The following is a 27,436-nucleotide window of genomic DNA, read 5'->3' on the forward strand; positions in this document are numbered from 1 at the left end:
CAAACCCAACCTTTACAGTCTCTGAAGTGAAAGTCCTAGGCTGGAGGGCCAGGTATAGTTGGCATGCGTTTCTGAAGGCCCTGAATTTCTTCTGTTCACCAGAGAAGCGTTCAGGTATTGGCACCCGTGGCTCAGGGGGAGGAACCATCATAGTGTGGGAGGAAACTGGCTGTCCCGGGAGGGATGGAGCAGAAACTGTGCTGGTGGATGAAGGACTGGGATCCGCAGGAGCAGGAGAAGTTGTCAGATGTTGCAGTCGACCTTCCAGTTGGAAGTATCCCTCCTGCAGACGCTGTACTGCCTGGGTAAGGGCAGTGACCTGCTGGCATAGAGCCACGAGTGGGGAAGCACCTCTGTCGGCCTCTGACAAGGCTGGATTATACTGTCAGGGTTACCTTCCGAGGCCGAGGTGCTGAGAGGGCTCCCCTTGCGGCTCAGTGCGGCACACCCCTGGAGATGGTACAAAGGGTGTGGCGCCCCAAGTGGCACGGGTTACCAGCTGCAGGCAGGTAGGTAGAACCAGAGCAATCCGAGAGCGAACTGGAACAGGCTGGAATCGCAGCAGGGTATGAGTCTTCAAGGCTCTGAAGCAGCCGGGCTACCTTGTGCCAAGGAATAGTCTCTAGTAGCGGAAACCGTGGTACAAGCCGAGGTCATGCACAGGAGACAACCAGAATAGCCGAGGTCTTGAAGCAAGCCGGGGTCATACACAGTAGGTAACGGAAGCAAGGTCAGTGGGAGAAGCCAAGGGTCAAACCAGGAGCAGGAGATCAAACGGAATCAGGAACAAGCCAAGTCACAACAGGAAATCAAAACAGGAAACAGGAAGCACAGGAAACACAGGAAGCTGAGAGATAATCCAGCAATGAGTCTGATCCTATGGCCACCTTTTATAGGCCATTTCCCTGACAGGCCAGCAGAGGGCTGTGTCAGTTGAGTCAGGAGCATCCATTTCTATTACTGGCAATGTTGCCAGTTCTCCTATGGCCATTTCCCTGACAGGCCAGCAGAGGGCTGTGTCAGTTGAGTCAGGAGCGTCCATTTCTATTACTGGCAATGTTGCCAGTTCTCCTATGGCCATTTCCCTGACAGTGTGCTTCTCCTGCAAGTGCTATGCGGCAACTCACACTGTAAGAAGCCACTGTGGCTTTTTCATTAGCATTTTGAATTTTTTTGCTCATAAATTGTTTACTCTTCTATTACTCCTTTAGCTTTCGCTTAAAAAAGTCAATGTCTTTATCTTTGTACTCTGCGTGGTTTTGCTCAGGACGCATTGTGCTTCAGGACAATCTTCATTTCTGGCACTTGTGAATCCAAATGACAAGTAGCTATCATATTTTCTTTTCTTTGTTTGAGAAGAAGATTGGCTAGCATTGTGTGCTTTTCTTTTTTGACTTGTCACTTGTCTCTGCTATTTGAGGAACAGTAGATACAACTATTTCAGGCACGTTTTCTGGATTTTTAATTGTATCTTCTTTCTCAGTTTCTACTGTATAAGTGCCGAACAGGTAGAAGTAGTAATATTTTTTCTCTGATGAGTTCCCTGCTTTAACCAGCTTTCCAAATTCATAGTTGTTTATTGGTAAAAAAAAAAAAAAAACACTTTAAAAATTACGGATCTCACAACCTTTGATAACACTCTTGGGCTGCATTCACACTTGAGCGTAGCGTTTTTACCACGATTTTTACAGCGATTTTCAGGCGTTTTTTTTTCAGGCGTTTTTGGAGGCAGGCATTGACCTCTATCAAAAACGCTGGTTGAATGGGGTTTTACCTGTTGGGCATTTTTAAACGTTTTTTTTTAGTGTTTTTGGAGCTGAAAAACACTCAAAAACGCCCAGGTATGAATGGAGCCTTAGATAGAACTGAACTTAAGCAAGATTTTTGAGTTAGATGTGGAGCAAAAAGATTTGAACACTTTGAAAAAATACAGTTAACAGTCTTTCAATGCCCTTGACAGATCCTTTTAATGTCCCTTACAGAGCATTTAATGTCTCTAGCAGAGAATTTCAATGCCCCTGACAGAGTCTTTCAATGCCCCTGACAGAGTCTTTCAATGCCCCTGACAGGGTCTTTCAATGCCCCTGATAGAGCCTTTTAAAGTCCCTAAAAAATAATTTCTATTTCAAATATCACATCCACTCTCTATCACTCCTCTACCACGAGTGATAGAAAATGGCTGACGGCAGGGCTGGCTGGCTGATGGCTGGACGGGCTCTCTCACGAACGAGCCAAGTCTAAGTGTCTGGCTAATGGAAAGGCGGGTGCTAGGGCGGGCTCTGACGGCAGGGCAGGCTTAAGATCGCGCTCCCTGTGGTTGTACAATCTCTGCTGTGTCCACCCTTCCAGGAACAGCAGGTAACAGCGGCCATCTTGGATGTGGCAAAATGCTGCGGAAACCCCAATTTTGTTCTCGCGGAACCCTAGGGTTCCACTGAACACCAATTGTGAAACGCTGGTCTAGGGGATACATACCTCCCAACTTTTTGAGATGGGAATGAGGAGCACATATTAACAAATGTATGCAGGCATAGGACACGCCCCCTTAAAGGAAAATTATACTAAAAAATTGTTAGTTAAACCCACAAGTGTTTTTTTTTTTTTTTTACCACTACTATTCCTTTATATTGGCTTTTGAAATTTACAATTTAGAAATTAAATGAATGATTTAGCACTGGGAAACACTTTTTGAAAGATAAATAGTGCATTTTATATACAACTATGTACATCAGACCAAAATGAGGGACAAATGAAGAGGAAAGAGGGACAGAGGGACTTTATTCCAAATCAGGGACTGTCTCCCGAAATCAGGGACAGTTGGGAGCTATGGGGGTGTCTTTTTAGGATTTTTATTGCTGGAGAACGTGGATGGAGTAAAAGATGCTATGGATACTTCAGTTTTACTGAATATTCGCTGGAGGAAATTTCACTTTGCTAAACTTCTATGAACAGTCTGTATGCAGGAACAAATACAAATGTCAGACTGAGTCCTCTTTAGAAACTGTCCCAGTCAGGAATATCCCTGGCTCTTCCACCCAAAGTAAATAATGCATAGTCACTAGGACACTGAACTCAGGTCAGTACTCAGTCACAGGATCACCGGATGCCTCCTTTCAGTATCCACCAGACACTCTTCAGTGAGAGAGAGGTTAATGCTCGCAATGCCATAGGACAGGCAGACCCCTTCCGACTTCCACCAGACACTCTTTAAAACTCTTTAAAGAGCTCTCCAGACCAGGTCCTTAGACAAGGGTTCCTTTGCTTAGCTTCAAAAAAGGATTTAGAAGTACCCCCCCCCCCAGCTATGCCACAGCTGGGACCCCTGTAAACATGCAGCAAACCCCAGCAGTCTGTCCAGAGGGGCAGAGCCCCACAGGCTGGGGACTCCCCCTGCAGGGTTAGACCCAGGGCTGCAAAACAGCTGCTCCAGGCCCCAACTATTTATGTGCTCTTCAGCCACCTACTAGACACCCCTCCCCAGTGATTTGCTGCAGCACAATAAATATCCAGAATAAAATAGAGATTATTGCGCTAACTTAAAAAATGTAAGCAGCTGACATCAATCACTGAACTAAGGAGGGTGATAAATCAATAAATACAAAAATATGTGCAGCGCTAGAAGAAAAAAATTCCCAACAAAATAAATTGTCCAATCGCAGGAAACATTCCACAAGTAACGTAAACAATTGATGGTGAGAAAAAGTCCAATATATAATGGTGCAAATCATATATAAGTGCAGCAAATCCCGTCACCAGTGAAGGTAGAAATATATTGCGCTCACCAGATGGATGGGACCCCAAAACACCTTATAGTGTAGGAGTCAAACAGGCTTAAAAATGATGGAGTGTCCCCACAGATTTTTCACCGATTCCAACGGCAACCATGCAAATCTCCGGTAGATGGAATAGTTCAGAGATTCCCCTTCCACATGGTGGGTGGTAAAACCGAAAAAAATGGAGGGACATATAGCGTAATATTGCTAAAATCAATTTAATATCAATAAAGCTGATACACTTACAGACATCCGTGAAAGACAGGCATATAAGATGTAAAACAGCTGGGCTGACCAAGTCCTCTTTACATGTTTCGGCATAAATGCCTTTTTCAAAAGATAAAGTCAGCAGGTAGCCAGTGTTCATATATATATATAGAGGTAGAATTAATTGGGTACACCTGTAGGAAGTAGGCGGTGGACTGCATGGAAACCGAATGCAGGGGGAATCTCTGAACTATTCCATCTACCGGAGATTTGCATGGTTGCCGTTGGAATCGGTGAAAAATCTGTGGGGACACTCCATCATTTTTAAGCCTGTTTGACTCCTACACTATAAGGTGTTTTGGGGTCCCATCCATCTGGTGAGCGCAATATATTTCTACCTTCACTGGTGACGGGATTTGCTGCACTTATATATGATTTGCACCATTATATATTGGACTTTTTCTCACCATCAATTGTTTACGTTACTTGTGGAATGTTTCCTGCGATTGGACAATTTATTTTGTTGGGAATTTTTTTCTTCTAGCGCTGCACATATTTTTGTATTTATCAATAAATATCCATGCTGTCCATTTGCCTCGCTCAACCTCATATGTTCCAAAAGGCAGGGGAGAGCAATCAAACCTGCAGCCTGTGAAACCTAGAGTGGCCAAAATAAATCAACAGCTGCTCTATTGACTGCAGAGGAGCCAAAAATAACTAAATGTACCAAACATCCTAGCAGCTTATCTAGGAGGGTGCTGCATAACTACACCCAAAATAAAAAACAAAAACTCAGTGGGGTGATTCCCATGTCATTCATGTTACAGTAACCTTTCCTCCAAAGGACCAAAAGTGATCCTCAAATCATTCCCTCATTGACTTCAATGCAGTTCAAAATTTGCTCCAGTTTGGACATTTGGGTCAAATTCGAACTAAATCACACTATTGGTCGTTGAGCATCAGAGATTGAAGCGACTAATTTTTTTTCTCTCTCTTTCTCTTTTATGTTCACTCTCACCCAGATGAATTTTGAAGAAAGCCTGAGAGAAAAGCGTTTCTGCATTAAACCATTTGTAGACCCAGCTGTGGATGAGAGTGAGTGACAGATATATAGGGTTTTCAGATGCAGTTTTAAAGCTGAATCCCAGAATGAGCAAATATTGTCTTAAAGCAGTATTAAACCCAAAAGCAAACATTTATTATGTTGCAGCTTACCAGTTCTTAGATGTGATGGCTATATTTTAGGCTTTCTCTCTTCTGTTTTCAACTCGTGATCCAGGCGCAACAAGCTCACAAGCTCAAGCTCTGAAGCAGAATGTATCAGTTTACATGGCTGAGAGAAATCACTTAACACTGATTGAAATGATCAGCTTTTATTTATGAATGCAAAACCTTTTCTCCCAAATGGAAAAACAAACTTTGCTGTAACTGATTATAACGTGTTAGCTGGACTTTGGCTTAAATTTTTTAGTGTCTCAAAAACATTTAACACTACCCCCCCAGAACTGATAATGCTGCTTTCTACTGTGCTTCCTGTTCTCATTACTCCAGAGTTGTGTCTGATTAATATAGGAGGTGTGTTACTGGCCAGATCACTAGGTAAAAACAGAGGGAAAAAATCCAAAGAAATGAAAACTGATGCAGCCACCACATCTAATGTAAGCTGCAATTTAATACATTTTTGGTTTCAGGTTTAATGCCATATTATTAGAAGAGGCCAATTTATCATTACTTAAATATTGCTGTTGTTTATTTCTGCAGACAACCTGTAGTGGGGGGGGGGGGGGGGCTGCTGCATCCATTCTATTGCTCTGCTAGAAAAAGCGATCTATGAATAGAGAATGAGTGAATAATTGATAGGTCTGCCCCCTCTTGATGAAACCCGGTAACAGCTCCTTAGGTCTATTAACCCCTGCCACACCTAGAAGATTATGGCATTTGGGGGGGGGTGGTTATTGGATGAAGGAGGATTTCACCTAATTGAGCATCAGCACAAGGAACATATCCTACTGGCTGAGCTATGTTTCATATGTTTAATTACTTAAGCTCTTTGGACATATGTAGTAGGTCCAGAGAGAGTAATAGGTTTAGCACAAAGCTGCAGTAACAGCTATGAGCTTGTGCTTGTTTTTCAGTTGGCTGTAAAGTAAAATTGATCCAGGTGAATGTATAGCCGCCCGATTAATTTTACGGTTTGAGTGGAGCAGTCCTGCTTTTCCTCAACAGACTGAAGATGTCTAAATGTGCCCACATTATTAGGGCTATGTTACATTACACTTCCTCCTAGTCAGTGACAGGATCACTTTACAGGGGCAAACAAGTCAGTAAAATACTTATCTACTTACAGTCAGGACCATAAATATTGTGACATTGACACAATTCTAATCTTTTTGGCTCTATACACCACCACAATGGATTTGAAATGAAACAAACAAGATGTGCTTTAACTGCAGACTTTCAGCTTTAAAGCGGAGTTCCACCCTAAAATTAAACTTACCTCCATCTTCTCGCTCCGGGTCACCTGAAAAACAAATGGATAATCGCAATTTATTTTTTTTTTTTACTTACCTGGTTTAGAAGAAAATATACTTACCTTAATTCCTCTTCCTCCCCTCGGCGGCCACGGCGATTCGTCACTTCCTAGCTTGCAATGATTCCTAGGAGCTGAACGTCATCGCTCCCAGGAATCAATGCGCCTACACCGGCCCCGATGTCAGTTCCGGTGCGGGCGCCGTCATACCTTGCTAAAAAGCTTCTGGGCATGCCCAGAAGCTGTGCAGGGATGACGCTGCGGCACCGGAAGTGACGGCGGGGCCGGTGCAGTGCATCGTGGGACCCAAGAAGACGGAAGAGGACACAGAAGAGGATCGTGCTGGCTTCAAGCTGCCCACACCTGAGATGGCAGCGCTGGACAATACATTTTCAAGGTATTTCTTCTTGCAGGTAAATGCAACCCGGGACAGATCAGAGGCTATCCATTGTGGAATGCACTATCCCTGACTGTCCCGGGGGTATTTTTATAAAAAAAAAAATTTCCCAGGGTGGAACTCCGCTTTAATTTGAGGGTATTTACATCCAAATCAGGTGAAAGGTGTAGGAATTACAACAGTTTGTATATGTGCCTCCTACTTTTTAAGGGACCAAAAGTAATGGGACAATTGGCTGCTCAGCTGTTCCATGGCCAGGTGTGTGTTATTCCCTCATTATTACATTTACAAGGAACAGATAAAAGGTCCAGAGTTCATTTCAAATGTGCTATTTGCATTTGGAATCTGTTGCTGTCAACTCGCAATATGAGATTCAAAGAGCTGTCACTCTCAGTGAAGCAAGCCATCATTAGGCTTAAAAAACAAAACAAACCCATCAGAGAGAAAGCAAAAGCATTAGGTGTGGCCAAATCAACTGTTTGGAACATCCTTAAAAAGAAAGAACGCACCAGTGAGCTCAGCAACACCAAAAGACCCAGAAGACCACAGAAAACAACTGTGATAGATAACCAAAGAATTCTTTCCCTGGTGAAGAAAACACCCTTCACAACAGTTGGCCAGATCAAGAACACTCTCCAGGAGGTAGGTGTATGTGTGTCAAAGTCAACAATCAAGAGAAGACTTCACCAGAGTGAATACAGAGGGTTCACCACAAGATGTAAACCATTGGTGAGCCTCAAAAACAGGAAGGCCAGATTAGAGTTTGCCAAACAACATCTAAAAAAGCCTTCACAGTTCTGGAACAACATCCTATAGACAGATGAGACCAAGATCAACTTGTATCAGAGTGATGGGAAGAGAAGAGTATGGAGAAGGAAAGGAACTGCTCATGATCCAAAGCATACCACTTCACCAGTGAAGCATGGTGGTGGTAGTGTCATGGCGTGGGCATGTATGGCTGCCAATGGAACTGGTTCTCTTGTATTTATTGATGATTTGACTGCTGACAAAAGCAGCAGGATGAATTCTGAAGTTTTTCGGGCAATATTATCTGCTCATATTCAGCCAAATGCTTCAGAACTCATTGGATGGTGCTTCACAGTGCAGATGGACAATGACCCGAAGCATACTGCGAAAGCAACCAAAGAGTTTTTTAAGGGAAAGAAGTGGAATGTTATGCAATGGCCAAGTCGATCCCTTGACCTGAATCCGATTGAGCATGCATTTCACTTGCTGAAGACAAAACTGAAGGGAAAATGCCCCAAGAACAAGCAGGAACTGAAGACAGTTGCAGTAGAGGCCTGGCAGAGCATCACCAGGGATGAACCCAGCGTCTGGTGATGTCTATGCGTTCCAGACTTCAGGCTGTAATTGACTTCAAAGGATTTGCAACCAAGTATTAAAAAGTGAAAGTTTGATTTATGATTGCTAATCTGTCCCATTACTTTTGGTACCTTAAAAAGTGGGAGGCACATATGCAAACTGTTGTAATTCCTACGCCGTTCACCTGATTTGGATGTAAATACCCTCGAATTATAGCTGAATGTCTGCAGTTAAAGCACATCATGTTTGTTTCATTTCAAATCCATTGTGGTGGTGTAAAGAGCCAAAATGATTAGAATTGTGTCGATGTCCCAATATTTATGGACCTGACTGTATGTGTTGTTTTTTTGCTGGAGGAATTGGAAATACATTATTTCCTCACTGGCAACCCACATTCTGCAACGTTTCCATCAGCAAGGGAACAACGCTTTGCTGACGAGTGAGGGACATGTGGAAGTTAGTGAGTGTTTTCTTTTCAGTTTTTAGTGATCCTGTGACTGATGAAAAATTATTAGTTTGGTAGATTTTTGTTGGGAAGATTGTTAGGTTGACGTTGTTGTTATATTTTATTGTAAACTTGCTTTTATAAAGGATGAGCTTACTACTCAATGTATCTCCTTCTATGACAGAAAAACGACGCCTCCAAGGACTGTCAGATTTTCTTACTGATGTTGCTCGGAAAGAACTAGAGACTTTAGACACGAAGATACCATCATGTAGTGTTATTTACATCCCCCTGGTGAGAGAAATCCAGGGACACAGAACTGCATTATAAATAGCTAGTAATAGTTAGTTTAATTTACCTGGAATTGTAATGTAATTTATCAGACTTTTCACTACTCATCCAAGTGGCATTTTCCTCATTTCAAATGAGCGTCAGAAACAAACCCCAGAATTTATAGTCAGTCACACAGGTAACTTATTTACCTTAATCTGATCATTGTGTTATGGAAGGTGTCAAAGCAGATGCCCATAGGCCAAAAACATTACAGGGGGTGTAAAAGCTTGTATTACCACTCTGCTCTTATTTACCTAACCCAATCACCATGGTGTCATAAATACTGTTGCTAAGCACATTAGAACTAAGGAAGCCACTTGGATGAGTGCAGAAATGCCTTCAACATTACAAAACACGTTCAGTTTAATGTGAAAAAAGTGGACTTGAATTTAGAAATTGAAGATTTGCTGTGTTATTTGTGCCTTAGCAATATACTGAAAATTGTACATTTTTCTGTAATACTTCCTAAAAAATAGAGCACTTCCTGGTATGCGAGGATGCCCAAGCCTTTACAGGGAAAACTCCTAGCAGTTTATTGGGGGTTCTTGTGGGTGTTGGGTGAAAAGTTGGGGAGCTAGTGCAGTGCCCGCAGAGCACCACTTGCTGTACATTTGTAGGCGTGACCAAAAAGTGGATTTTTCTTCATGGTCTATGGCTTGTAGTGTGCCACCTTTTCCCTTTTGTATAGACAACGTTTGGCCATGGGGTACACTAAAGAGATTGGTGAACTACAATAAGCTCAATTGGGACCAGTGATGATAACTCCCAGCAAGTGTAAGGGCCAACATTGATAACCCCACAGCACAGCACTATAATTAGGCACAAAACACCCAGAATGGTACATTAAAATTAACCCCAGCTTAACACTATCATCCACCAGCACGGAACAATAATTAATTCCCAACATTGAACAATAGTTAACCACTTAGCGTGGCACAATCATTAACCCCCAGCATTACACAATGATAAACTTCCAGCACAGTCATTAACCTCCAACACAGCACAGTAATGAACCCTCAGCACTGCAAATTCATTTATCTCTAGTACTGCACAGTAAATAACCCTCCACCATTGCATAATAATTAATCCCCAGGTGTTAGCAGTCAGTGTGCACCCTTTACTGTGAAACATCATATAACAGAGTGTAGAGATCAGTACTATGTAGCGTATAGAGTGTTGGTCAAGACTGTGTACAACATTATTTTATCAGTGTGCCTTTATACAATTGTTAGTCATTGTGCCCCCCTGTATATTCGTGGTCATTGCTCCTGTATTCTGGTGATCAGTGTTCCTCCTATAAAATGATGGTTAGTGTGTCCCCCGTACAGTGGTGTTCAGTGTGGCTTCTGTAAAATGATGGTTTATGTGCCCCCGTATGATGGTGGTCAGTCTGACCCCCTGTATACTGGTCAATGTGCCCTTTGAACACTGATGGTTCACGTGCCCCCCTGTACAATTGTAGTCAGTGTGCTCCTGTAGACTGGTGATCAGAGTGCCTCCCTCCATCTGCTGGTCATCTCTGCACCCCCTCCCTCCATCCATCCTGCACCTCTGCAGCCCTTCCTCCATCCATTGGTCACCTCTGCTCTCCCCTCTTCTTCCAGCCATAGGTGACCTTGCACCCCCTCACTTCATCCACTGGTCACCTCAGCACCCCCTTCATCCACTGGTCACTTCTGAACTGCTTCCTTAAGTCAAATCTGCACCCATCACCATCCACTGGTTACCTCTGCACCCCCCTTCACCTGCTGGTGACCTCTACACCCCTTTCCATCTGCTGGTGACCTCTGCACCCCCCTCCATCCGCTGGTGACCTCTGTATCCACCTCCATCCACTAGTCAACCTTTGCACCCACCTCTATCCACTAGTCACCTCTGCACCCACCTCCACCCACTAGTCACCTCTGCACCCACCTCCACCCACTAGTCACCTCTGAACCCAACTCCATCCGCTAGTCACCTCTGCATCCTCTCCCTCCACTTGTCACCTCAGCACCCCTTTCCATCCATCCACTGATCACCACCTGTGAACCTACCTCCATCCACTTGTGAATGACCTATGGACCCCCTCACCCTGCATCCACAGATCACCTCTGTATCCCCCCCCCCCTCCCCAGTCACCTCTACATTCACTGGTCACCTCTGCACCCCTTCTCTCCACTTGTAACTTCTTTACTCACCTACCTCCCTCTATTGGTTAGCTCTGCACTCAACTCCCTCCATCCGCTGGTCACCCTTGCACCCTACTCCTTCTACTGGTCACCTCTGCAAAACCCCTTCGCCTCCACTGGTCACCCCTGCTCCCCCCCCCCCTATTTACTGGTCACCTCTGCTCTCTTCCTTCCCCCCTCCCCCCATTCACTGGTCACCCCTGCTCCCCCCCCCCATTTACTGGTCACCTCTGCTCCCCACCCTCCATCCAATGGTCACCTCTGCTCTCCCCCTCCATCCAATGGTCACCTGTTCACTATTGTTTACCATGTCCTTGCATCCAGGGAATCCATGTGGCCACTGCTGGTTCTTGCCTGGAAGTGGATCCTAATGATACTACCAGCCCAGGGAACTGCAAGGAGGAGGGATTAGAGCAGTATGAGCTTCTGCATGTATTGTACATGGTGGGCAGGAGATGGCGCTAAAGTGGCTTTCAGTTTTGGAGGTGCTATAGCACAATAAGGCACCCCCCTTGCGCTGCCCCTCGCCTTATAGCTGTATGTCTGCAGTGTGAGAGTTAGGGCACTGCCACCTCTGAGTAATAGTTTCGGAAGATTTTGGAGTCAGATTTGGTGATGTTTCTACTGTGCTTCTCACTGTTGCCATTGCTGAAAGTTCTGACATGTGGAAGCAAAGCCTTACCTTCTACCAAGATGGCCACCTTCTAAGACTTAAAGCAGAGCAAGGCATGGTAAGCCAAAAATTGGGAAAGATCAGCCCCAGGGACACCACAGGAAATAATAATGTCTAGTCCTTTGACCTCTGCATTTTTTTTTTCCTATAACGTGTTACGTTTTATAGGGGCAGGTCCGCTGCCCTGTATTTATCCAGTGTCATTTATAAACAATACTAGATAAAAAGCGGTTAGGTGGCTGATCCGTACGGTGACCGCTTTGTACCCAGCTCTCATTAGACAGCTCAGAACATCAAGAACCATTACCCAGCTAAACTGAAGGATCAGGTACTATGTGATTGCTGTGATTGGTCACCATTGCGATTGCATGGTACTGGCTACAGTGCTGATCCCTCTCCTTCCCATTACAACAGGAGGAGAGAGGTTGTGTAATTATGAATGTGGGCAGAATAAATTCATTCATTCTGTTTTATGGACACCAGGATAGTTTTTTTTATTAACCCCCTACTCTTCCTGTACTATCTCTATTTGACCCATTTATTAACCCTTTCACCTCCTTTATTCTACACATCTGAACATTAACCCCTTCATCTCCATCCTGCCACTGTATGGGACCAGTACATTAAGCCATTCACTTTCTCCTTCCTCTGTGTATGACCTATACATTAGTGTATCTAGTGCACCATTCTCAAGCTCCGTGTTTACCCCCATCAGTACCTGAATGTTTCTTCATTTCCAATAAATGTGTCTACTTTCACAAAAAGGGTCATTTCAGAGTGTTTCATATTATTCTGCCATTTTTAACAGAAAGTTAAGAGAAACCGTTTACTCTTAAAATGTCTTGGTCTTTTTTCCTTTTTATAGTAAATCATAAAAACCCAGCATTTATCTCATACCACCAAAAGAAAGCCCTATGCAATAAAAAAATAACTAATTTGGGTACAGTGTTGCACAACAGAGTAACAGAGTTGTCAGTTAAACTAACACAGCACCGAAAACAAAAACAGGCTGGTACTCAAGTGGTTTATTCCAACTATATCATGACCTTGAGGGCCGGTTCACACTAGTGCGATGCCAGACATCGCATGTGATTTTCACAGCATTGCTGTGCAGATCTCATGCGATGACTGTGCGATGCAAATTCAGCCCTAAAAACCGTATGGCTGAATTTGCATCTCATTCACACCAAACTCGTTTACACCGGAATCAGATTGCAAAGGTGTTCACACCCATGTGATCTGATAATGCAAATCGTGCTGCATTTTTCAAACTGACTGCGGGGTGTCGTTAACATACTCCGCAATCAGTTCGCATGTACATGCTACGATTTTGATGCAGTGTGAATTTGCAGTGAATTCGCTCTGAATCCAGTGTGAACCGGCCCTGATAAATGAAAACATTACAACAATAATTTTAAATATTTACATTTGTACATATTTTATATATAATTGTACTGTACAGTAAACATCACATATTGGGCTGACCAAATAAAACTAGAAAACTGAAGCAAATGAGAACAAGAATGGAATCCGAGTCAATAGCAAATAGAATTCACTGTTAAAGAAACAAATTTAAAGGACAGCTGATTGCTATGGAAGACAAGTTTTCTTTTCCTTGAGTTTAATCATTTAGTACTGTTTTGTATGACTGAACGTTCTATTATTTTTATAAACATACTGTCATCTACTGGTTAGAATGTATATTGCACCATGCAAATGGCTAAAAAATGCAGCAGGGACTTAAAAAGACCCAGCCACCAGACCATTCGTTTCTACAAAATATTTCCGTAAGATATGTGCATTTAACATATTTTAGAGCAGTGGTTCTTAACCTGGGTTCGATCGAACCCCAGGGGTTCGGTGAGTCAGTCTCAGGGGTTCGGCGGGGGGGCAACAGGGCAATTGCTCCCCCCGAGAAAATATTACTGATTGTGAGGCCAACCCCCCCCCCCCCCGGGAAATCAGAGCTGCGGTCGGGACGACTCAGCCATTACACATAGATACTTGACGCTCTGCCCCCTGTACCTCCCCCAGCAGGTTTCCAGCCTATCTCCTGCAGGTTGCTTACTGCTTGAGTGGGCGGGATGGGGATGTACCTGACCAAGGAGATCGCGCCCGCCTGGAAGAGGGAAGTGTGAGCAGCTGAGCAGAGAGAGCCGAGTGAATGTTCCTGGAGGTAGGCTCAGCTAGCTGTACATGGTGGATTAGTTTGCAAGCACCTCTATGCTAAGTCTGCTGAGTTACTGCAGCTTAGCATAGAGGTGCTGTTAGCTGACAAATGGAAATGCATGTCCTTTTCATTTAGCTCAATAAGCATTGTGAATGCCCCCTGGTGTGTGCCCTCCTGATACCCCATGGTATGCCCTCCCAACACCTCCCCCCCAGTGTGTGTCCTCCTGACACCCCATGGTATGCCCTCCCAACCCCCCCCCCGTGTGTGCCCCCCTGACACCCCATGGTATGCCCTCCCAACAGCTCCCCCAGTGTGTTCCCTCTTGACACCCCATGGTATGTCCTCCCAACCCCCCCAGTGTGTGCCCTCCTGATACCCCATGGTATGCCCTCCCAACACCTCCCCCCAGTGTGTGCCCTCCTGACACCCCATGGTATGCCCTCCCAACCCCCACCCCAGTGTGTGCCCTCCTGACACCCCATGGTATGCCCTCCCAACCCCCCCAAGTGTGTGCCCCCCTGACACCCCATGGTATGCCCTCCCAACCCCACCCCAGTGTGCCCTCCTGACACCCCATGGTATGCCCTCCCACCCCCCCCCCCCCAGTGTGTGCCCTCCTGATACCCCATGGTATGCCTTCCCAACCCCCCCCCCAGTGTGTGCCCTCCCAACCACTGATGTGTGCCCTCCTGACACCCAGTGTGTGGCCTCCTGACTCTCCACTGGTGTGTGCCCTCACTACCCTCCCCACAGTGTGTGTGCTCCTGACCCTCCCCCCAGTGTATGCCCTTCCAACCCCCTGGTGTGTGCCCTCATAACCCCCGGTTGTGTGCCCTCCTGACCCCCCCCCCCCCCAGTGTGTGCCCTCCTGACCCTCCCCTGGTGTGTGCCCTCCAAGCCCCCTGGTGTGTGGCTTTACTGATCCCTGTACACTGTCCTATCCTCTGTCCTGTCAACTCCTGTCCTCTGCCCTATTCTCTGTACACCGTCCTACAGCCTACTGACCACTCTATCCTTACCTACAATCAACTGACCCGTATACACTGCCCTACATGCTACTGACCTCTGTACATTGCCCTACATCCTACTGACCTTTCTACACCGCCCTAAAAACGACTGACCCCTATACACTGCCCTACATGCTACTGACCTCGTTACACTGCCCTACAAACTACTGAGCACTGTACACTACCCTACAAACTACTGAGCACTGTACACTACCCTACAAACTACTGACCACTGCACACTGCCCTACAAACTACTCACTACTTCACACTGCCCTACAGCCTACTGACCTCTGTACGCTGCCCTACAGCCTACTGACCTCTGTACGCTGCCCTACAGCCTACTGACCTCTGTACGCTGCCCTACAGCCTACTGACCTCTGTACGCTGCCTTACAGCCTACTGACCTCTGTACTCTGCCCCATAGCCTACTGACCTCTGTACACTGCCCTAAAGCCTACTGACCTCTGTACGCTGCCCTACATACTACTGACCTCTGTACATTTTACTTTGTATGATACGTAGTGTTGAGCGAACACGGACTGTATTATTCGTGTTCGTACCGAATAATTGGATTTTTTGTACCCGAACACGGACACGGACACTTTACTGTATGTTCGGGTAAAAATCCGTGTTCGGTCGTTTTATTTCCGGGTTTTGCATGCTTTGGCGCTCTTTTCATGGCGGGCTTTCAACAGCCAATCAACAATCGTTTAACTGGTGTGCCTTAAGCCATCCCAGCCATGCCTGCAAATGTCTCAGTAGCTGTGATTGGCCGTCTGAAGCATGTGACCAAGTCTTTATAAGTTCGAGGCAGCCGCAGCGGCGTCATTATGCTGCTTAGATTCAGGGACAGAGCACACATCAACGTGCTGGCTGCTGATTAAGGAAAGATAGGCAGGAAAAAACCATTTGTGTCCGGATAGAATTGAGGGACAGGTCGGAGTGTTTAGGCAGGGCGAGTTGTAGGCATTTTAGGGATAGAGTCTGCTGAATTATAGGGTCAGTGTCTTCTACAAACTACAATCGATATTGCTGTGTGGGGGGTGGGGTCTGCACTCAATCCTGATCTACGATCTCTTCTCAATCCTGTTAGGGACAGAGTCTGCTGAATTTTAGGGAAACTGTGTTCTACAAACTACAATCGATATTGCTGTGTGGTGTGGGATTGTAGATAGGCAGGTGTCAGTGATCCACATCCATTTTTCTGTGTGTGAGCTGCAGTGAACACAATCTTTTTGGGCTGCAGTGAACACAATCTTTTTGGGCTGCAGTGAACACAATCTTTTTGGGCTGCAGTGAACACAATCTTTTTGGGCTGCAGTGAACACAATCTTTTTGGGCTGCAGTGAACACAATCTTTTTGGGCTGCAGTGAACAAAATCTTTTTGGGGTGCAGTGAACACAATCCTTTTTGGTGTGCAGTGAACACAATCTTTGTGGGGTGCAGTGAACAAAATCCTTTGTGGGGTGCAGTGAACACAATCTTTTTGGGGTGCAGTGAACAAAATCCTTTTTGGGGTGCAGTGAACAGCATCCTTTTTGGGGTGCAGTGAACACAATCTTTTTGGGGTGCAGTGAACAAAATCCTTTGTGGGGTGCAGTGAACACAATCTTTTTGGGGTGCAGTGAACACAATCTTTTTGGGGTGGAGTGAACAACATCCTTTTTGGGGTGCAGTGAACAAAATCCTTTTTGGGGTGCAGTGAACAAAATCATTTTTGGGGTGCAGTGAACACAAACTTTTTGGGGTGCAGTGAACACAATCTTTGTGGGGTGCAGTGAACACAATCTTTTTGGGGTGGAGTGAACAACATCCTTTTTGGGGTGCAGTGAACAACATCCTTTTTGGGGTGCAGTGAACACAATCTTTTTGGGGTGCAGTGAACACAATCTTTGTGGGGTACAGTGAACAGAATCTTTGTGGGGTGCAGTGAACACAATCTTTGGGGGGTACAGTGAACACAATCTTTGTGAGGTGCAGTGAACACAATCTTTGTGGGGTGCAGTGAACACAATCATTGTGGGGTGCAGTGAACTCAATCTTTGTGGGGTACAGTGAACACAATCTCATACTTCTGAAGGTTTGAGGGTGCTGCCTGTTCCATACTCCCCCTACTCCTCATCTAGCCTTTTAGGGGTACAAACAATAGTAATTGGGGCCTAGTGTGGTTGTGTACGTGTGATATACATACACTTTTTTGGGATCATATTTTCTATTCCGCTATTTAATCAAAAACCTTTGGGGATCAGTTAAATTGGGGGATAGTCTGTGTTGGTACGTGTGAGAGAGATCCACCTTTCCAAGTTGTTGGGGTTCATCTCATACTTCTGAAGGTTTGAGGGTGCTGCCTGTTCCATACTCCCCCTACTCCTAGCCTTTTAGGGGTACAAACAATAGTAATTGGGGCCTAGTGTGGTTGTGTACGTGTGATATACATACACTTTTTTGGGATCATATTTTCTATTCCGCTATTTAATCAAAAACCTTTGGGGATCAGTTAAATTGGGGGATAGTCTGTGTTGGTACGTGTGAGAGAGATCCACCTTTCCAAGTTGTTGGGGTTCATCTCATACTTCTGAAGGTTTGAGGGTGCTGCCTGTTCCATACTCCCCCTACTCCTAGCCTTTTAGGGGTACAAACAATAGTAATTGGGGCCTAGTGTGGTTGTGTACGTGTGATATACATACACTTTTTTGGGATCATATTTTCTATTCCGCTATTTAATCAAAAACCTTTGGGGATCAGTTAAATTGGGGGATAGTCTGTGTTGGTACGTGTGAGAGAGATCCACCTTTCCAAGTTGTTGGGGTTCATCTCATACTTCTGAAGGTTTGAGGGTGCTGCCTGTTCCATACTCCCCCTACTCCTAGCCTTTTAGGGGTACAAACAATAGTAATTGGGGCCTAGTGTGGTTGTGTACGTGTGATATACATACACTTTTTTGGGATCATATTTTCTATTCCGCTATTTAATCAAAAACCTTTGGGGATCAGTTAAATTGGGGGATAGTCTGTGTTGGTACGTGTGAGAGAGATCCACCTTTCCAAGTTGTTGGGGTTCATCTCATACTTCTGAAGGTTTGAGGGTGCTGCCTGTTCCATACTCCCCCTACTCCTAGCCTTTTAGGGGTACAAACAATAGTAATTGGGGCCTAGTGTGGTTGTGTACGTGTGATATACATACACTTTTTTGGGATCATATTTTCTATTCCGCTATTTAATCAAAAACCTTTGGGGATCAGTTAAATTGGGGGATAGTCTGTGTTGGTACGTGTGAGAGAGATCCACCTTTCCAAGTTGTTGGGGTTCATCTCATACTTCTGAAGGTTTGAGGGTGCTGCCTGTTCCATACTCCCCCTACTCCTAGCCTTTTAGGGGTACAAACAATAGTAATTGGGGCCTAGTGTGGTTGTGTACGTGTGATATACATACACTTTTTTGGGATCATATTTTCTATTCCGCTATTTAATCAAAAACCTCTGGGGATCAGTTAAATTGGGGGATAGTCTGTGTTGGTACGTGTGAGAGAGATCCACCTTTCCAAGTTGTTGGGGTTCATCTCATACTTCTGAAGGTTTGAGGGTGCTGCCTGTTCCATACTCCCCCTACTCCTCATCTAGCCTTTTAGGGGTACAAACAATAGTAATTGGGGCCTAGTGTGGTTGTGTACGTGCGAGATACATACACTTTTTTTGATCATATTTCCTATTCCGCTATTCAATAAAAACCTTTGAGGATCAATTGAATTGCGGGATAGTCTGTGTCGGTACGTGTGAGAGAGATCCACCTTTCCAAGTTGTTGGGGTTCATCTCATACTTCTGAAGGTTTGAGGGTGCTGCCTGTTCCATACTCCCCCTACTCCTCATCTAGCCTTTTAGGGGTACAAACAATAGTAATTGGGGCCTAGTGTGGTTGTGTACGTGTGATATACATACACTTTTTTTGGATCATATTTTCTATTCCGCTATTTAATCAAAAACCTTTGGGGATCAGTTAAATTGGGGGATAGTCTGTGTTGGTACGTGTGAGAGAGATCCACCTTTCCAAGTTGTTGGGGTTCATCTCATACTTCTGAAGGTTTGAGGGTGCTGCCTGTTCCATACTCCCCCTACTCCTCATCTAGCCTTTTAGGGGTACAAACAATAGTAATTGGGGCCTAGTGTGGTTGTGTACGTGCGAGATACATACACTTTTTTTGATCATATTTCCTATTCCGCTATTCAATAAAAACCTTTGAGGATCAATTGAATTGCGGGATAGTCTGTGTCGGTACGTGTGAGAGAGATCCACCTTTCCAAGTTGTTGGGGTTCATCTCATACTTCTGAAGGTTTGAGGGTGCTGCCTGTTCCATACCCCCCCTACTCCTCATCTAGCCTTTTAGGGGTACAAACAATAGTAATTGGGGCCTAGTGTGGTTGTGTACGTGCGAGATACATACACTTTTTTTGATCATATTTCCTATTCCGCTATTCAATAAAAACCTTTGAGGATCAATTGAATTGCGGGATAGTCTGTGTCGGTACGTGTGAGAGAGATCCACCTTTCCAAGTTGTTGGGGTTCATCTCATACTTCTGAAGGTTTGAGGGTGCTGCCTGTTCCATACCCCCCCTACTCCTCATCTAGCCTTTTAGGGGTACAAACAATAGTAATTGGGGCCTAGTGTGGTTGTGTACGTGCGAGATACATACACTTTTTTTGATCATATTTCCTATTCCGCTATTCAATAAAAACCTTTGAGGATCAATTGAATTGCGGGATAGTCTGTGTCGGTACGTGTGAGAGAGATCCACCTTTCCAAGTTGTTGGGGTTCATCTCATACTTCTGAAGGTTTGAGGGTGCTGCCTGTTCCATACTCCCCCTACTCCTCATCTAGCCTTTTAGGGGTACAAACAATAGTAATTGGGGCCTAGTGTGGTTGTGTACGTGTGATATACATACACTTTTTTTGGATCATATTTTCTATTCCGCTATTTAATCAAAAACCTTTGGGGATCAGTTAAATTGGGGGATAGTCTGTGTTGGTACGTGTGAGAGAGATCCACCTTTCCAAGTTGTTGGGGTTCATCTCATACTTCTGAAGGTTTGAGGGTGCTGCCTGTTCCATACTCCCCCTACTCCTAGCCTTTTAGGGGTACAAACAATAGTAATTGGGGCCTAGTGTGGTTGTGTACGTGTGATATACATACACTTTTTTTGGATCATATTTTCTATTCCGCTATTTAATCAAAAACCTTTGGGGATCAGTTAAATTGGGGGATAGTCTGTGTTGGTACGTGTGAGAGAGATCCACCTTTCCAAGTTGTTGGGGTTCATCTCATACTTCTGAAGGTTTGAGGGTGCTGCCTGTTCCATACTCCCCCTACTCCTAGCCTTTTAGGGGTACAAACAATAGTAATTGGGGCCTAGTGTGGTTGTGTACGTGTGATATACATACACTTTTTTGGGATCATATTTTCTATTCCGCTATTTAATCAAAAACCTTTGGGGATCAGTTAAATTGGGGGATAGTCTGTGTTGGTACGTGTGAGAGAGATCCACCTTTCCAAGTTGTTGGGGTTCATCTCATACTTCTGAAGGTTTGAGGGTGCTGCCTGTTCCATACTCCCCCTACTCCTAGCCTTTTAGGGGTACAAACAATAGTAATTGGGGCCTAGTGTGGTTGTGTACGTGTGATATACATACACTTTTTTGGGATCATATTTTCTATTCCGCTATTTAATCAAAAACCTTTGGGGATCAGTTAAATTGGGGGATAGTCTGTGTTGGTACGTGTGAGAGAGATCCACCTTTCCAAGTTGTTGGGGTTCATCTCATACTTCTGAAGGTTTGAGGGTGCTGCCTGTTCCATACTCCCCCTACTCCTAGCCTTTTAGGGGTACAAACAATAGTAATTGGGGCCTAGTGTGGTTGTGTACGTGTGATATACATACACTTTTTTGGGATCATATTTTCTATTCCGCTATTTAATCAAAAACCTCTGGGGATCAGTTAAATTGGGGGATAGTCTGTGTTGGTACGTGTGAGAGAGATCCACCTTTCCAAGTTGTTGGGGTTCATCTCATACTTCTGAAGGTTTGAGGGTGCTGCCTGTTCCATACTCCCCCTACTCCTAGCCTTTTAGGGGTACAAACAATAGTAATTGGGGCCTAGTGTGGTTGTGTACGTGTGATATACATACACTTTTTTGGGATCATATTTTCTATTCCGCTATTTAATCAAAAACCTCTGGGGATCAGTTAAATTGGGGGATAGTCTGTGTTGGTACGTGTGAGAGAGATCCACCTTTCCAAGTTGTTGGGGTTCATCTCATACTTCTGAAGGTTTGAGGGTGCTGCCTGTTCCATACTCCCCCTACTCCTCATCTAGCCTTTTAGGGGTACAAACAATAGTAATTGGGGCCTAGTGTGGTTGTGTACGTGCGAGATACATACACTTTTTTTGATCATATTTCCTATTCCGCTATTCAATAAAAACCTTTGAGGATCAATTGAATTGCGGGATAGTCTGTGTCGGTACGTGTGAGAGAGATCCACCTTTCCAAGTTGTTGGGGTTCATCTCATACTTCTGAAGGTTTGAGGGTGCTGCCTGTTCCATACTCCCCCTACTCCTCATCTAGCCTTTTAGGGGTACAAACAATAGTAATTGGGGCCTAGTGTGGTTGTGTACGTGTGATATACATACACTTTTTTTGGATCATATTTTCTATTCCGCTATTTAATCAAAAACCTTTGGGGATCAGTTAAATTGGGGGATAGTCTGTGTTGGTACGTGTGAGAGAGATCCACCTTTCCAAGTTGTTGGGGTTCATCTCATACTTCTGAAGGTTTGAGGGTGCTGCCTGTTCCATACTCCCCCTACTCCTAGCCTTTTAGGGGTACAAACAATAGTAATTGGGGCCTAGTGTGGTTGTGTACGTGTGATATACATACACTTTTTTGGGATCATATTTTCTATTCCGCTATTTAATCAAAAACCTTTGGGGATCAGTTAAATTGGGGGATAGTCTGTGTTGGTACGTGTGAGAGAGATCCACCTTTCCAAGTTGTTGGGGTTCATCTCATACTTCTGAAGGTTTGAGGGTGCTGCCTGTTCCATACTCCCCCTACTCCTAGCCTTTTAGGGGTACAAACAATAGTAATTGGGGCCTAGTGTGGTTGTGTACGTGTGATATACATACACTTTTTTGGGATCATATTTTCTATTCCGCTATTTAATCAAAAACCTTTGGGGATCAGTTAAATTGGGGGATAGTCTGTGTTGGTACGTGTGAGAGAGATCCACCTTTCCAAGTTGTTGGGGTTCATCTCATACTTCTGAAGGTTTGAGGGTGCTGCCTGTTCCATACTCCCCCTACTCCTAGCCTTTTAGGGGTACAAACAATAGTAATTGGGGCCTAGTGTGGTTGTGTACGTGTGATATACATACACTTTTTTGGGATCATATTTTCTATTCCGCTATTTAATCAAAAACCTTTGGGGATCAGTTAAATTGGGGGATAGTCTGTGTTGGTACGTGTGAGAGAGATCCACCTTTCCAAGTTGTTGGGGTTCATCTCATACTTCTGAAGGTTTGAGGGTGCTGCCTGTTCCATACTCCCCCTACTCCTAGCCTTTTAGGGGTACAAACAATAGTAATTGGGGCCTAGTGTGGTTGTGTACGTGTGATATACATACACTTTTTTGGGATCATATTTTCTATTCCGCTATTTAATCAAAAACCTTTGGGGATCAGTTAAATTGGGGGATAGTCTGTGTTGGTACGTGTGAGAGAGATCCACCTTTCCAAGTTGTTGGGGTTCATCTCATACTTCTGAAGGTTTGAGGGTGCTGCCTGTTCCATACTCCCCCTACTCCTAGCCTTTTAGGGGTACAAACAATAGTAATTGGGGCCTAGTGTGGTTGTGTACGTGTGATATACATACACTTTTTTGGGATCATATTTTCTATTCCGCTATTTAATCAAAAACCTCTGGGGATCAGTTAAATTGGGGGATAGTCTGTGTTGGTACGTGTGAGAGAGATCCACCTTTCCAAGTTGTTGGGGTTCATCTCATACTTCTGAAGGTTTGAGGGTGCTGCCTGTTCCATACTCCCCCTACTCCTCATCTAGCCTTTTAGGGGTACAAACAATAGTAATTGGGGCCTAGTGTGGTTGTGTACGTGCGAGATACATACACTTTTTTTGATCATATTTCCTATTCCGCTATTCAATAAAAACCTTTGAGGATCAATTGAATTGCGGGATAGTCTGTGTCGGTACGTGTGAGAGAGATCCACCTTTCCAAGTTGTTGGGGTTCATCTCATACTTCTGAAGGTTTGAGGGTGCTGCCTGTTCCATACTCCCCCTACTCCTCATCTAGCCTTTTAGGGGTACAAACAATAGTAATTGGGGCCTAGTGTGGTTGTGTACGTGTGATATACATACACTTTTTTTGGATCATATTTTCTATTCCGCTATTTAATCAAAAACCTTTGGGGATCAGTTAAATTGGGGGATAGTCTGTGTTGGTACGTGTGAGAGAGATCCACCTTTCCAAGTTGTTGGGGTTCATCTCATACTTCTGAAGGTTTGAGGGTGCTGCCTGTTCCATACTCCCCCTACTCCTCATCTAGCCTTTTAGGGGTACAAACAATAGTAATTGGGGCCTAGTGTGGTTGTGTACGTGCGAGATACATACACTTTTTTTGATCATATTTCCTATTCCGCTATTCAATAAAAACCTTTGAGGATCAATTGAATTGCGGGATAGTCTGTGTCGGTACGTGTGAGAGAGATCCACCTTTCCAAGTTGTTGGGGTTCATCTCATACTTCTGAAGGTTTGAGGGTGCTGCCTGTTCCATACCCCCCCTACTCCTCATCTAGCCTTTTAGGGGTACAAACAATAGTAATTGGGGCCTAGTGTGGTTGTGTACGTGCGAGATACATACACTTTTTTTGATCATATTTCCTATTCCGCTATTCAATAAAAACCTTTGAGGATCAATTGAATTGCGGGATAGTCTGTGTCGGTACGTGTGAGAGAGATCCACCTTTCCAAGTTGTTGGGGTTCATCTCATACTTCTGAAGGTTTGAGGGTGCTGCCTGTTCCATACCCCCCCTACTCCTCATCTAGCCTTTTAGGGGTACAAACAATAGTAATTGGGGCCTAGTGTGGTTGTGTACGTGCGAGATACATACACTTTTTTTGATCATATTTCCTATTCCGCTATTCAATAAAAACCTTTGAGGATCAATTGAATTGCGGGATAGTCTGTGTCGGTACGTGTGAGAGAGATCCACCTTTCCAAGTTGTTGGGGTTCATCTCATACTTCTGAAGGTTTGAGGGTGCTGCCTGTTCCATACTCCCCCTACTCCTCATCTAGCCTTTTAGGGGTACAAACAATAGTAATTGGGGCCTAGTGTGGTTGTGTACGTGTGATATACATACACTTTTTTTGGATCATATTTTCTATTCCGCTATTTAATCAAAAACCTTTGGGGATCAGTTAAATTGGGGGATAGTCTGTGTTGGTACGTGTGAGAGAGATCCACCTTTCCAAGTTGTTGGGGTTCATCTCATACTTCTGAAGGTTTGAGGGTGCTGCCTGTTCCATACTCCCCCTACTCCTAGCCTTTTAGGGGTACAAACAATAGTAATTGGGGCCTAGTGTGGTTGTGTACGTGTGATATACATACACTTTTTTGGGATCATATTTTCTATTCCGCTATTTAATCAAAAACCTTTGGGGATCAGTTAAATTGGGGGATAGTCTGTGTTGGTACGTGTGAGAGAGATCCACCTTTCCAAGTTGTTGGGGTTCATCTCATACTTCTGAAGGTTTGAGGGTGCTGCCTGTTCCATACTCCCCCTACTCCTAGCCTTTTAGGGGTACAAACAATAGTAATTGGGGCCTAGTGTGGTTGTGTACGTGTGATATACATACACTTTTTTGGGATCATATTTTCTATTCCGCTATTTAATCAAAAACCTTTGGGGATCAGTTAAATTGGGGGATAGTCTGTGTTGGTACGTGTGAGAGAGATCCACCTTTCCAAGTTGTTGGGGTTCATCTCATACTTCTGAAGGTTTGAGGGTGCTGCCTGTTCCATACTCCCCCTACTCCTAGCCTTTTAGGGGTACAAACAATAGTAATTGGGGCCTAGTGTGGTTGTGTACGTGTGATATACATACACTTTTTTTGGATCATATTTTCTATTCCGCTATTTAATCAAAAACCTTTGGGGATCAGTTAAATTGGGGGATAGTCTGTGTTGGTACGTGTGAGAGAGATCCACCTTTCCAAGTTGTTGGGGTTCATCTCATACTTCTGAAGGTTTGAGGGTGCTGCCTGTTCCATACTCCCCCTACTCCTAGCCTTTTAGGGGTACAAACAATAGTAATTGGGGCCTAGTGTGGTTGTGTACGTGTGATATACATACACTTTTTTGGGATCATATTTTCTATTCCGCTATTTAATCAAAAACCTTTGGGGATCAGTTAAATTGGGGGATAGTCTGTGTTGGTACGTGTGAGAGAGATCCACCTTTCCAAGTTGTTGGGGTTCATCTCATACTTCTGAAGGTTTGAGGGTGCTGCCTGTTCCATACTCCCCCTACTCCTAGCCTTTTAGGGGTACAAACAATAGTAATTGGGGCCTAGTGTGGTTGTGTACGTGTGATATACATACACTTTTTTGGGATCATATTTTCTATTCCGCTATTTAATCAAAAACCTCTGGGGATCAGTTAAATTGGGGGATAGTCTGTGTTGGTACGTGTGAGAGAGATCCACCTTTCCAAGTTGTTGGGGTTCATCTCATACTTCTGAAGGTTTGAGGGTGCTGCCTGTTCCATACTCCCCCTACTCCTAGCCTTTTAGGGGTACAAACAATAGTAATTGGGGCCTAGTGTGGTTGTGTACGTGTGATATACATACACTTTTTTGGGATCATATTTTCTATTCCGCTATTTAATCAAAAACCTTTGGGGATCAGTTAAATTGGGGGATAGTCTGTGTTGGTACGTGTGAGAGAGATCCACCTTTCCAAGTTGTTGGGGTTCATCTCATACTTCTGAAGGTTTGAGGGTGCTGCCTGTTCCATACTCCCCCTACTCCTCATCTAGCCTTTTAGGGGTACAAACAATAGTAATTGGGGCCTAGTGTGGTTGTGTACGTGCGAGATACATACACTTTTTTTGATCATATTTCCTATTCCGCTATTCAATAAAAACCTTTGAGGATCAATTGAATTGCGGGATAGTCTGTGTCGGTACGTGTGAGAGAGATCCACCTTTCCAAGTTGTTGGGGTTCATCTCATACTTCTGAAGGTTTGAGGGTGCTGCCTGTTCCATACTCCCCCTACTCCTCATCTAGCCTTTTAGGGGTACAAACAATAGTAATTGGGGCCTAGTGTGGTTGTGTACGTGTGATATACATACACTTTTTTTGGATCATATTTTCTATTCCGCTATTTAATCAAAAACCTTTGGGGATCAGTTAAATTGGGGGATAGTCTGTGTTGGTACGTGTGAGAGAGATCCACCTTTCCAAGTTGTTGGGGTTCATCTCATACTTCTGAAGGTTTGAGGGTGCTGCCTGTTCCATACTCCCCCTACTCCTCATCTAGCCTTTTAGGGGTACAAACAATAGTAATTGGGGCCTAGTGTGGTTGTGTACGTGCGAGATACATACACTTTTTTTGATCATATTTCCTATTCCGCTATTCAATAAAAACCTTTGAGGATCAATTGAATTGCGGGATAGTCTGTGTCGGTACGTGTGAGAGAGATCCACCTTTCCAAGTTGTTGGGGTTCATCTCATACTTCTGAAGGTTTGAGGGTGCTGCCTGTTCCATACCCCCCCTACTCCTCATCTAGCCTTTTAGGGGTACAAACAATAGTAATTGGGGCCTAGTGTGGTTGTGTACGTGCGAGATACATACACTTTTTTTGATCATATTTCCTATTCCGCTATTCAATAAAAACCTTTGAGGATCAATTGAATTGCGGGATAGTCTGTGTCGGTACGTGTGAGAGAGATCCACCTTTCCAAGTTGTTGGGGTTCATCTCATACTTCTGAAGGTTTGAGGGTGCTGCCTGTTCCATACCCCCCCTACTCCTCATCTAGCCTTTTAGGGGTACAAACAATAGTAATTGGGGCCTAGTGTGGTTGTGTACGTGCGAGATACATACACTTTTTTTGATCATATTTCCTATTCCGCTATTCAATAAAAACCTTTGAGGATCAATTGAATTGCGGGATAGTCTGTGTCGGTACGTGTGAGAGAGATCCACCTTTCCAAGTTGTTGGGGTTCATCTCATACTTCTGAAGGTTTGAGGGTGCTGCCTGTTCCATACTCCCCCTACTCCTCATCTAGCCTTTTAGGGGTACAAACAATAGTAATTGGGGCCT

General features: G+C 44.4%; 1 protein-coding gene across 1 annotated transcript in view; it reads left to right on the forward strand.

Annotated features, from left to right (window-relative positions):
- MSH5 (mutS homolog 5) overlaps nucleotides 1–27,436 on the forward strand; it is a 257,259-nt gene that overhangs the window by 135,245 nt on the left and 94,578 nt on the right. Inside the window, exons 12-13 of the mRNA XM_082264441.1 lie at nucleotides 5,003–5,075; nucleotides 8,860–8,969. Of these exons, the coding sequence (XP_082120567.1) occupies nucleotides 5,003–5,075; nucleotides 8,860–8,969 (183 nt within the window). The remainder of the gene's footprint in view (nucleotides 1–5,002; nucleotides 5,076–8,859; nucleotides 8,970–27,436) is intronic.

The sequence above is a fragment of the Pelophylax lessonae genome, assembly GCF_965119305.1.
Source record: "Pelophylax lessonae genome assembly, chromosome: 7".
In the NCBI taxonomy this organism is placed as follows: domain Eukaryota; kingdom Metazoa; phylum Chordata; class Amphibia; order Anura; family Ranidae; genus Pelophylax; species Pelophylax lessonae.